The sequence below is a fragment of the Macaca fascicularis genome, chromosome 7 (genome assembly GCF_037993035.2).
Source record: "Macaca fascicularis isolate 582-1 chromosome 7, T2T-MFA8v1.1".
Classification (NCBI taxonomy): Eukaryota; Metazoa; Chordata; class Mammalia; order Primates; family Cercopithecidae; genus Macaca; species Macaca fascicularis.
In genome coordinates this window covers 51,033,889-51,046,606 of record NC_088381.1, presented here as the reverse complement: position 1 = coordinate 51,046,606, position 12,718 = coordinate 51,033,889, and the positions used below count along the sequence as shown (strand labels likewise).

At 46.8% G+C, this 12,718-nt stretch overlaps 1 protein-coding gene across 34 annotated transcripts in view; it reads left to right on the top strand.

Annotated features, from left to right (window-relative positions):
* The window catches only part of LOC135971843 (golgin subfamily A member 6C-like), a 68,408-nt gene that overhangs the window by 15,457 nt on the left and 40,233 nt on the right, over positions 1-12,718 (top strand). For all 34 annotated transcript variants that reach the window (XR_012415166.1, XR_012415165.1, XR_012415163.1 and 31 more), the window contains one exon: positions 353-444. Coding sequence is in view for 23 of the 34 variants with exons in the window: in XM_073996326.1 (XP_073852427.1) it covers positions 403-444 (42 nt within the window). In the remaining 11 variants the exon portion in view is untranslated. The remainder of the gene's footprint in view (positions 1-352; positions 445-12,718) is intronic.

Below are 12,718 nucleotides of genomic sequence, written 5' to 3'. Positions count from 1 at the left end.
TGGAAGAGACCTTTAGAACAGCTGGTCATTATGCCGACCGGGTGTCTGCACTAAGCTCGGCATGAGTATGGTGACCTCCTGGGATTGAGGGGCCACCAGGTTGCCTAAGGATGGGTGGACTGGCCCAGATCAGAAAGGGAACAGGTCAGAACTCCCACACCAAGTGGTAGCAGGACTGTGCCTGGGAAATATAGCAAGATCTTGGTGCTTAAAAGGAAAAATAAAGAACAGCAGCTCATTCCCCTCTGGGGAAGGGCTGGGTCAGGGTTACACAGTGAGGGTGGGGAGAGGTGGGCCCACAGTACCTCCCTAGTTGGGTTGTCTGAGGACCCCTCTGGCCACCTCCCCACAGGAGATGAAGGAGGACATCTGGACACTGAGGAGGAGGAGGTACCTCAGCCCATGTCACGCATCCTGGAGGACCTGGAGAGCCGGGAGGCCATGGTGAGCTGACTCCCCCTGCACCTCCTTTGCCACCTTCCTCTGTGGTCCCTCCCAGACTCCCTTATGCTCTTGGTTTCCCCGCCTTCTGATTTCTTACCCCTTCCAGGAGCCAGTGGTCAGACACCATTTCACCTCTGACCAAGAGGTGCACTCTCTGAGGTCCCAAGGGGAAGGGGCTGCGCTCCACCTCCCTGCCCCGTTTGTTCTGTGAATGTCCCTACAAGTAGGGCATCAGGGTGGCCAGTCCATGCAGCCAGGTTCCAGACATCCCCAGGATCTCAGCCCCTCCAAGGGTACTTGGAACATTGAGGCAGAGGGAAAAGCAACTGGCCAGAACACACACCCAGCTCCCCACACGCTCTAGAAGGTTTCTGGTCTCTGCCTCTCAGGACCCCAGACTCCCTCGATTCAGCCTCGTCTTAGTTCTGACTCTAGTACCCAGAATTTGCCTCTATTTCCCAGTCCAGAAATTGGAAAAGAACATCTCCAGGTCCCTTGCTTGAAGACCTGGCCAGAGCTGGTGCCAGGCTACAGACACCTGGAAGGAGGCGAGAAGGGCACACTCGCTTTCCCCTTGTCCTGGGAGGCCCACACACCAACGTTGCCACCACTGCTGCCCCCGAGGAGCACAGCCAAAAGTAGACACACACAGGAAAAGGGGAAGGGTTGAGTGAACCTGGGACACTGCACCCCAACTTTAGTGTATTTTTGAATTCAATTTGCTAATATTTAGTGGAGGATTTTTGCATCAGTATTCATCAGTGATATTAACCTGTAGTTCTCTGTTTTGGATGTATCTTTGGTTTTGGTATCAGAGTAATGCTAGCCTTGTAGAATGAGTTTGAAATAGTTGGGTAAGTTCTCTAGTTTTGGAATAGTTTGGGTAAGGTTGGTGTGAGTTTTTCTTTAAATGTTTGGTAAAATTCAGCAGTGAAGCACTAGGTCCCAGATTTTCTTTGCTGGGAGACTTTTTATTACCATTTCGATCTCATTATTTGTTACTGTTCAAGTTTTGGATTTCATCATGGTTCAATCTTGATAGGCTGGATGTGTCTAGAAATTGATCCATTTTTAGTTGGTTTTCTTATTTCTTTGTATATAGTTGCTTATAATAGCCACTAGTGATCCTGTGAATTCTTGCGGTATCAGTTGTAATGTTTCCTTTTTCATCTTTGATTTTATTCATGTGGGTCTTCTTTTTGTCTTAGTCTTAGTTAGGCTAAAAGTTTGTCAATGTTGTTTATCTTTTCCAAAAACCAACTATTCTTTTCATGGATGCTTTGTTTTTTTCATTTCAATTTCATTTATTTCTGTTCTGATCTGTATTTCTTTTCTTCTAATAATTTTGGGTTTGCTTTGCTCTTGCTTTTCTATTTCTTTAAGGTGCATTGTTATGTTGTTTATTTGATGCTTTTCTACTTTTTAAAAGTGGATGTTTATAGCCATAAAATTCCTCTTAGTACTGCTTTTGTCGTATCCCGTAGGTTCTGACATGTTGTGTTTCCATTATCATCTAAGAAAGATTTCAGTTTCCTTCTTAATTTCTTCATTGACCCCACTGGTCATTCCAGAGCATATTATTTAATCTCCATGTGTTTGTATAGTTTCCAACATTTGTCTTGTTACTAACTTCTAGTTTTATTCCATTGTGATCAGAGAAGATGTTTGATATTATTTCATTTTTAAAAATGTTTCAAGACTTGTCGTTTGACCTAAGATATGGTCTGTCCTTGAGAATGATCCATATGCTGAGGAAAGAAATATGTATTCTGTAGCCCAAGGAAGAAGACACCCGTCCCCACTCTGCTGCAACACACAGCGCTCTGCTCAGGGACGGGGCAGTGGTGTGCTGTTGTTACCCAAGGGGCTCTCTGTCGGGGCAGGAACAGAGTCTGTTCTGTAGTGTTTGACATTTTTGGTGGTGCAGATGTTCCATGGCTGATTTCAAGCTGCCACCAACTTCTTAGCCTATCCAAGTATTTGAAAGGATGTGGGTGTTGTGATCTAAAGTGTATCTTTATTAGATATACTCCAAGCCCAATTATGCTATAGTTCTTGCAGACTGATAGAGGAACTGCCTTGGTGGTCTCGGATAAGATCTGGAAGAATTCTCTGGGCTACAGACAGTAGAGATCCTTATTCTCTACCCATAACTGTAATTTCTCTCCAAAAAAACAGTCTCTCTCTCTCTCTCTCTCTCTGCTGAGCCACTTGGAGCTGGGGGTGGACTGACACAACATCCCTATGGCCACCACCACTCGGACTGTACTGGGTCAGACCTAAAGCCAGCAAAGCACTGGGTCTCACTCAAAGCCCTGTCAACACTACCTGGCTATTGCCTATGTTCACTCGAGGCCCTGGGACCCTCCAGTCAGCAGATGGCAAAGCCAGCCAGGCTGGTGTCTTTCCCTTCAGGGCAACAAGTTCCCTCAGGCCCTGCTGGGTCCGAAGATGCTGTCTGCGAGCCAGAGACTGGAGTAAAAAACCTTAGAAATTTACCTGGTGCTTTATTCTAAGGCAGCTGAGCTGACACTGAAACCATGAGACAAAGTCCTTCCCACTCTGCCTTTCCCTTTCCACAGGCAGAGGAGCCTCACCCTGTGGCCACCACCACAGGCCCACAGGGAGTGCTGCCAGGCTACTGTTGATGTTTACTTAGGGCCCAAGGGCTCCTAAGTCACTTGTGGTGAATGCTTCCAGGCCTGGGCCTCACCCTTCAGTGCAGTGGGCTCCCCTCTGGCCTAGGGCAGGCCCAGAAATGCTGTTTAAGAGCCAAGGCCTAAAATCAGTGACCATAAGAGGCCATTTGGTGCTCTCTACCCCATTGTGGCCAGGCAGGCACCTAAGTTGCAAGACAAAGTCCCTTTTACCTTTCCCTCTACTTTTCTTAAGTAGAAGAAGTCTCTCACCACAGCCACCATAGCTGGGAATGTGCTGGGTCTCCCCTGAAGCCAGCATGTCTCAGAGCCTTACTCCAGGCCCATCGCATACTACCTGGGTATCACTGTTGGCTATTCAGGGCCCAAGGGCTCTTGAGTCAGCAGGTGATAAATCCTGCCAGGTCTAGAATCTTTCCTTTAAGGCAAAAGATGCACCCTTCTGGCCCAGGGTATATCTAGAAAGCTAATTCAGGAGCTAGGTCCTGGAATGGGGGCCTCTCAACTCTGACAGGTGCTCTGTCCTACTGTGGCTGAGCTGCTGTCCAAGATGTGAGATAACGTCCTCTTTACTCTACCCCTTCCTGTCCTCAAGCAAAAGGGAGTCACTTGAGTTAGTGCAAGCTGCGTTGCCTGGGGTTGGGGGAGGGGTTGTGCAAACACTCCCTTGGCTGCCCTGGCTGGTGTCTCTCTAGGTCTTGTGTTCCCTGAGTCCACTGGCTCTGAGCCCAGCATGGCATTAGGACTTCCCTAGGAGTTGAAGTCCTTATGGTCTAGACTGCCTTTCAAGTTTATTTAGGGCCCCAGAGCATAATAGCCTGCCATGCCAAGGCTTGTGAAAACCCAAGCCTCAAGCCTTGTAACTACTGGGATGGGTGAAGTCCTCTGCGTAGGACTGGCCTAAATGCTCCCTCCATGGGCAGGTGTCACGTGAGTTCCACCTGGTTTTGTTTTCTGCTGTGACAGGGCAGCACTGAGTCCAAGGCAAAGTCCCACAGTTGCTGCATTCTCCCTCCCCTAGATGCACAGATTCTCTCTCAGCCCCACAGCGGTGACTGCTGGGGGAGGGGAAAGGGCAGGGGTGACATTGGTGTTTCAAGACTGTCTCTCCTACCCTCCTCAGTGCCTCCTTCAGGGACATGAAGTTAAACCACCCACGTACTGTGAGTCCTTGCCTGATTTTTGGTTCTTATGAAGATGGTTTTCTGGTGGAGACTGTTGTTACATTTGATTTTCTTGCAGGGGGAAGGATTGGTAGAGACAACTATGAGCCATCTTACTCTACCCCTCTTCCCTCACTTAACTTTACTTCCTAAGAGCCTGTTTCCAAATACAATCACATAGGGTGTTAGGGCTCCAAGTATGAATTTTGGGGAGACACAATTTAGTTTATAGCATTTGGACTTGGTGGGGGGAGAGAGAGAGAACATTAACAGGAAGTTCACAGTGTAAGCAACAGTATGGAGGTGGGAAAGTTCAGCTCATGGATAGAAAAAATTGATCCAATTTAGCAGGGCCCACAGGGAGATGTGGTGGAGTGGTGAGAGGTGGGCTGGTGAGAGGTGAGCCACATCAAAAGAACCTTGAATGCCAGGCTGAGGTGGAAGGCATTTCCTATTGTGTAGAAGGTGCCATGAGGTGGTGGGGAGGGTAACACGATGAAAGGATATTTGGGAGGATGGATCTGGCGTCAGTGATGGCTGGGGGTAAAGAATAAACAAAGCTGGAGGTCGGGAAACTGGACATATGGCCCAGAGTTCAGGCGTAGGCTGTTCAAAGGAAGTTTCCACACTGAGTTCCAATGTGGATCCAAGCATGCAGTGGGTAGACGATTTGGAAAAGCAAAACCATTCCCTTCCCATTACCACACAGTTTCCCAGCTGAGCTCATCACCAGAGTCCTACAAATCAGACAGTCAAACTACCCCAAACTCTGTCCCTAGAAGCTGTGGCCCACAGGGAGCCCTTATCCAGCTGCAGCCCAAGGACACTGCAGCCTGAGCAGGACTGCACCTGTTCCCTCCCAGGAGCCTCATCTCTGTCTAGCCAGGCTTTGATTTCAAATGCCCTCAGCTTTGACTTTGAAATCTGTTGGGTGAGATTCATGAGAGCTCTGGCCTTCTTTGGGTTAGGGATTTTTAAATAGTTTTTTCAAGCAGGTAGTAGATCAACTCTACCTGCTTACTTCTGTGTGCATCTCTTGTTCCCTGGCCCCAGATCTTTTTCCTTGGTTTATCCTCTCGTTGTGTTGCAGCACAGCTTCCAGTGGCTTCCAGAGAAAGAATGAATGGAAGCCAAGCTTTCTGACCCTCATGAATTTCAGGATGTCATTCTTCTACCGCAACTCCTGATTAGTAGTTTGACTGGATGTAATGCTGTAATTTAAATGTACCTTCTCCTCACATTGGGAAATATTGCTCTATTACTTTCTAGTTCCCAGTGTTGTTGGGAAGAAGCTGGTGTCATGCAGAGTCTTGGCTCTTTACATATGACGTGTCTTTTCTCTCTGGAAGATTTTAGGATTTTCTCTCTTTGGGTTCTTGGAATTTCCCAATGATATGCCTTGTTGTAGGTCTTTCTTCGTTCACTGTGCTAGTCACTTGGTAGACTCTTGAACTAGAAAATTATGTGATTCTGTTGCAGGAAGCCACCAGCAGGTTCATGTAAGCTGGGTAATTGCATTCTTTTCTTCCAAGGACAGAGGTATCAAGGCCCTGGGAACCTTATAAGTGGATGTAGGGAAAGGGGGCCTGAGGTGAATCCAACAAAGCTGCAGCACCCACTGAGCTCATGTCCCAGGGCTAGGTTCTGTCTGAGGATAATAGACATGGGTGAGGCCCACTTCCTGCCCAGTCCCATAGTTGGGCTCAGGACACACATGGTCCAGGAGGCCCCGGGTTACATTTACATGCACCTACCTGTATGCAGCATTCAGTGAGCCACAGGACAACTTAGGGAAGGGGGCAGCTCCAGAGAGCAGGATAGGAGGTAGATAAATAATCATGGGATGTGGAGTGGCCTTGTGGGGAAGGGACAAAGGTAGGGCTGTGTGTGTGTGTGTGTGTGTGTGTGTGATGCATATTGGGAAAATGGAGAGAACATTTTGTCTGCCCCCTTTTCTGGGCACTGCACCCCTTTTCTCATGAATAGTTTTTCTTCCCATCATGGACTGAAAGTCTCTGTCTCCTCCAAATTCCTATGTTGAAGCCCTAACCCTCTGCATGGCTGTATTTGGAGATGAGGCCTCTAAGAAGTCATTAAGGTTAAATGAGGTCGTAAGGGTGGGGCTCTGATTCAGTAGAATTAGTGTCCTTATAAGTCGAGACATCAGAGAGTGCACTCACTCACTCTCTCTGCACAAATACAAAGAAGAGGTCACGTGAGCACACAATATGGCAGCCACCTACGGGACAAGAGAAGAGGCCTCAGAATGAAACCTACCTTGCTGGTAGTTTGTTCTTGGATTCCCCAGCCTCCAGAACTGTGAGAAATAAATGTTTGTGGTTTAAGCCACCCAGTGTGTGGTATTTTGGCATGGCACACTGAAGTAATACATCTCCCCACCCTACTTCAAACACATGACACTAGAAGGCTTGGCAGTTTGTGTCCCAGCTACCCAGCCAACCCAGACCAGACCAAGCAGAAACTTTTTTCTGGAATTTTCTGAATCGGAACTAATGGAGGGGAGTCCCATCCTTTCTTGGAGTCAAAACCAGGATGATGGAAGCCTCGTACTGCCAGCAATCTGACTCCAACCTTGTGGGGAAAGTTGCTCTGAGATCACAAAACTGATCTGCAGACTGAGGTGGAGACGGACACAAGGGAAGGAGCCTGCAAATCCTAACAGTGCTGGTGACTCTGAGTCCAGGTATTCCTGAGACCCAACTGTTCCCTGTTCTGCCCGTGGCTAACTTACTGACCAATGAGCTTCCCCTCTTGCCTAAGCCAACTCAAGTGAATTTTCTGTCACTCACCCCCAAAGAGGCCTGACTGCAATGGCAGGGCATGGCAGGGCTGGGCTGGCTGGGGCAGAGGACGGTGTGGGTGGAATCAGCAGTGACAGGCAACCAGGAAGTGCAGTTATCGCGTGGACTCCATGAGGTCTTCCTCCAACCCCAACTGTGAGCAAGGCTGGACTCATAAGCTCAGTAGGTCAGAGCGAGGGATTTGGTCAGAAGTGCCATGCTCAGGGCTATCTTTCTATGAGCCAGACTCTTGTCATCAAAGGCTTTGCCATCAGAGATAGTTTTAGTCATATCTTGGGTTCACTTGATCAATTGCTGTTCTGCTACTTTCAGGATCTTTACTCTAGGCTGTCCCACATGGGTGGGAGACTAAAGGCTGTATACATGAGAATACACTGACCTGGGAGCACTCTGAGGATTTAATGACTTGGCAAGGACACCTCGGGCTCTAACACACTGCTGGAGTGGCTCCTTGAAATGTGGATGGAACAGTTGCTGCAGTGAATTAGATAGAGATTATAGAACTGCATTGGCAAAGCATCAGAGAAGCTGGAAAGTACAGGGAGGTAGGAATGTTGGAATGGTTCGTTATATGCCAGCAGATTCAGAATCCACCACTTGCCTATGCGCCCTTGGAGGCCTCACAGGAACTCCCCTCTCTAGGCTAACAAGGAAGGCACTAGTGAGAAGGGCACCTAAATCTTTCAGAGACTCAGTGGCACTATCCTTTGTAGGCCAGGATCGACAAGAGGAGATGCTGCCATGAGACCAGGCTTCATGGTGTCAGTGGGAATGGTGGAAGGCGAGAACAGCAGATGCCAGGTGGTGGCAGGAAACAACAACGAGATCTGGCCCGCAGAAGGCTGTAACACAAAATCGCAATTTCCTAGCCAGTTTTCAGACTGAGACAATTGAGACCTACAGCTCATGGATTGTAGGGGAGGCTGGGTATTCGTGGAAAAAATCCTATAACATTAACACATGGTATTCATTAATTATTCTCCAGAAGGATCTGGGGTCATTGATAAGAGTAACAGTAACTGATGAAAAGGGAACACCCAGACTGAGGGTCATTTATGTAGTATTAGAGCTGACCCTGACACCGTAAGATCCACAATGCCACCATGTCCCCTCCCCAACAAGACTGAGGACTCATGAAGGCTCTGTAATAAATGGAACCCTGGATGAAGAGGCCGCAGCCCCATCCGGTTGTCATTTCTCTGTCACTAAATATGCAACTGATATGAGTATGCTTAGAAGCTAACAGAGCTCTCACTTTACTCCCTGACCTGTGGGTATGAGCCCCTATAGTAGGAAGAGCCCAGGGGAAGTCTCTGAAACTCCCTCTTCCCACTTCCAGGAGCAACGCAGTATTCCAGGTGGAATCACAGAGATTTATCACCTCCCTCAACTGTGACTGCCACCTTATGGTAGTATTCTTACATTTTCCCACCTGTCCCTTGTGCTATTGTTGTCCTAATTTTACTTCCACATGTTATAAACCCCACAGTATGTTACTAGTTTTGCCTCAGTGATTTCTAGACATCAAAAAATGAGAAAATAGTATCTTTTCAATGTATCCATGTATTTATGATGTCAGTGGTCTCCATTCCTTTGTGTAGATCCAAATTTCTATCTAGTATCCTTTTTCTTCTGACCAAAGAGCTGCTTTTAACACTTCTCAGAGTTTAGGCCTGCCGGTGATCAGCCTGGCTTTTGTGTAAAAAAGTCTTTATCTTTTCTTCATTAAAGTTTTTGAAAACTTTTTTTCTTTTCTTTTCTCTTCTTCTGTTTTTTTATCTTTTGTCTAGAGATGAGGCCTCACTATATTGCCCAGGCTAGTCTCAAACTCCTGGCCTCAGACAGTCCTCCTGCCTCGGCCTCCCAAAGTGCTGGGGTGATTACAGGCATGAGCCACCACACTTGGCCTCACTGACTTTAACTGCTTTTAATCCCATATCTGCACAGTTGACTTTTTCATCTCTAGTAATACTTTTTTGTTTTATTTTGAGACAAGGTCTCACCGTGTTGCCCAGGCTGGAGTACAGTGGTGCAATCACAGCTTACTGAAAGCTCGACCTCCTGTGTTCAGGTGATCCTCCTGCCTCAGCCTCCTGAGTAACTGGGACTACAGGTTCATGCCACCATGCCTGGCTAATTTTTAAATTACTTATAGAGATAGGTCTCCTTACATTGCCCAGGCTGGTCTTGAACTCCTGGGCTCAAGGAATCCTTATGTCTAAGCCTCCCAAAGTGCTGGGATTACAGGTGTGAGCTACCACACCCAGCCCGTGAGGTTTTTGCTTTTTTTTTCAATATATCTTCCATTTCTCTCTTCTCATCATGTTCAGATTTTTCTAGCCTTCTTGAACATATGGAACATATTTATAATATATTTTTTAACATCCGTATCTACTAATTACATCATCTCTGGGGCCTATTTCCATTGATTGATTTCTCTCCTGGCTATAGGCTCTAGTTTGCCTTTTTTTTTTTTTGATAGGGTCTTACTCTGTCACCCAGGCTGGAGTGCCGTGGTGTGAACTCACCTAGCTGCAATCTCTGTCTCCTTGGGTTCAAGTGATTCTCATGTCTCAGCCTCCCAAGTAGCCGGGACTACAGTTGGGTACCACCACTCCCAGCTAATTTTTGTATTGTTAGTGGAGACAGGATTTAGCCATGTTGGCCAGGCTGGCTTTGAACTCCTGGCCTCAGGCAATCTGCACCCCTCGGCCTCCAAAGTGCTGGGATTACAGGCATGAGCCATTGTGCCTGGCCATTGCCTGGTGATTTTTTATTGACTGGTAGACATTGTGTTTTTGTGTTGTGATTGTTAGATTTTGTTTTCCTTTAAATAGTGTGGGACTCTGTTCCAGCACTAGTTACTTGAAATAAGTTGGATCTATCAAGATTTGCTTTCAATCTTTGTTCGGACAGTTTCAGAGAAGCCTTTACTCCAGTGCTCATTTAGCCCCACTATTAAGGCAATACTTTTCTAAAGCTTCCCTTCCATTTCCTAAGTGTTATGAGGTGTTTTCATTCTGACCAGTGAAAATATGAGTTATCTCTAGCCTGTTGTGAGCTCTGGGAATTCTTCGGTCTGCTTTCTCGAGGTTCTTTCCCTGTGTCCTTTCTTCTCACATATGTCCATATCAGCCCTTTGCCAAGGGCTTGAGGGCATCTTCCATAGGTCTCCAGAGCACACGCACTCTCTTCTCCCACCTCCTCCGTGGTACTCTACCTCACAAATTCTACCGGCCTTGAAGACCTTCCCAAGCTCTGATCTCTGTCTCCTCAATCCACCACGACCACTGGACTTTGGATTCCCCTCCCTGTGCTGGAGCCTGTAATTGTTTCCGAGGGTGAACACTGTAGGGTTCACCTTCTTTTAGGGATTATACTTCTGCTCGACCATTCTCCAATGTCTGAAAACTATTGTTTTATATATTTTGTTCCATTTTTCTAGTTATTAAAGGTTGGAGGCAAATCTGGTCCCTGTTAGCAATCAGGGCCACAGGTAGAGGTTGCAGGATGTTGTTTACATCTGTATCTTTTTTTTTTTTTTTTTTGAGACAGGATCTCGCTCTGTAACCCCAAGTGGCACTATCTGAGCTCACTGCCACCTCCACTTCATGGCCTGAAGAGATCCTTCCACCTCAGCTTCCCAAAGTGCTGGGATTACAGGTGTAAGCCGCTGCGCCCAGCCTAAAATTGTATCTTTCTTATTAACAGGGAAGTTAAACATTTTATCCTGTGTGTCAGCAGCATTTGCATTTCTTTTTCTTTGAACTTTATTTTTCCCGTTTGAACTTTCCATTTTTCTTAGAATTGTTGGTCTTTATCTTCTCTACTTTTAGAATAGAATGAATATGATATTAATAGTACTTCAAATTGTGGCCACGATGGAGTACCTGTATTGATGATAGTCTCCCAGCATAAACAACTACAAAGCTGCGCAAAGTACATGAAGAAATTGTCTTCAGGCATTGGACAATAGGCAGTTCCAGGTACAATCTGTGAGAAGGGAATCACATGAAGGGACTGCTACATTTTTCTGGTGGAGAAAGTTTCCAAACCCTCAAGGATAGCATGAGGAAACAGAGTTCAGGCCGAAAGGATCAATGTTGTTTGGTGGAGGAAACAGAGACTGCTGCTCAGGGCTGCTAAAATGTATGTGGCAGAGTATCAGAAAGGATGGAGTTGCAGAGAAGGAGCCCCAGAAATCTTATAGAGTTTGCTGCAAGTCCTTGACCAAATCTCACACTATGAATGTATGGATTGAGACTCTGCAAGGCCCAGCGCAGAACAGCCAATGGGGAGCTGAAAGCTAAACAGCAATTTCAGTGGTCACAGAGTGCTGGAGACACATCTGAATTCTGGTTCAGCCAGAGTGTCCACTCTTGGAATCTCAGGACTCGATGAATATCCCAGATACTCCCAGGAGGGCCTAGAAGGCCATGCCTTGGGATTAAGGAAGATACCCCAGGAATAAGGGCAAAACTGAACAACAGCTTACCCTAACAAAACCTAAAATGTAGTCTGACACACATGATCAAGTTAACCCATCAGTAATTTAATTCCCTGCCAAAATAAAACTCAACACTAGAGCAGGATAACATAATCCACATCTCTACAATGAATGTTCACAACATTCAACAGCTGAGGACATACTAGATGTGTGAAAAAGTGAGAAAATATATCCTAAAGAGAAAACCAGTCAATACAAACAGACCCACTGTGCATGGAGGCTCATGCCTGTAATCCCAGCACTTTGGGAAGCCAAGGCAGGTAGATCACTTGAGCTCAAGACTTTGAGACCAGCCTGGGCAACATGGCAAAACCCCATCTCCACTAAAAATTCAAAAATTAGTCAGGTGTGGGGGTGTGCAGGGGTCCATAACCCCCAGGCTGTGGACTGTACCAGTCGGTGACCTGTTAGGAACCAGGCTGCACAGCAGGAGGTGAGTGGTGGGCAGTGAGCGTTACTGCCTGAGCTCCGCCCCTCGTCAGATCAGCAGGCATTAGATTCTCACAGGAGCGTGAACCCTAATGTGAACTGCACATGCGAGGGCTCTAGGTTTCACACTCTTTATGAGAACCTAATGCCTGATGATCTGAAGTAGAACAGTTTCATACCATAACCACCACCCCTGACCCCATCAGTGGAAAAATTGCCTTCCATGAAACCAGTCAGGACTGCTTGTGGCAGGTGCCTGTGTTCCCAGCTACTTGGAAGGCTGAGGTGAAAGGATGGCTTGAGCCTGGGAGGTGGAGGTGCAGTGAGTTGAGATCAAGCCACTGCACTCCAGCCTGTACAACAGAGTGAGATCTTATCTCAAAGAAACAAACAAAAGGGCTGGGCATGGTGGCTCACACCTGTAATCCCAGCACTTTGGGAGGCTGAGGCAGGCAGTCACCTGAGGTCAGGAATTCAAGACCAGCCAGGTGAGGTGGAGGTTACAGTGCACCGAGATGGTGCCGTTGCACTCTGGCCTGGGCTACAAAAGTGAAACTCCATCTCAAAACAAATAAACAACAAAACCCATAAATGGCTCACACATTGGAATTAGCAAGCAAGAGCTTTAAAGTAACTACATACGTAAAGAATTTAGAGAAATATCAACACCTGTGAAGACAGTGAAAAAAGAATTTA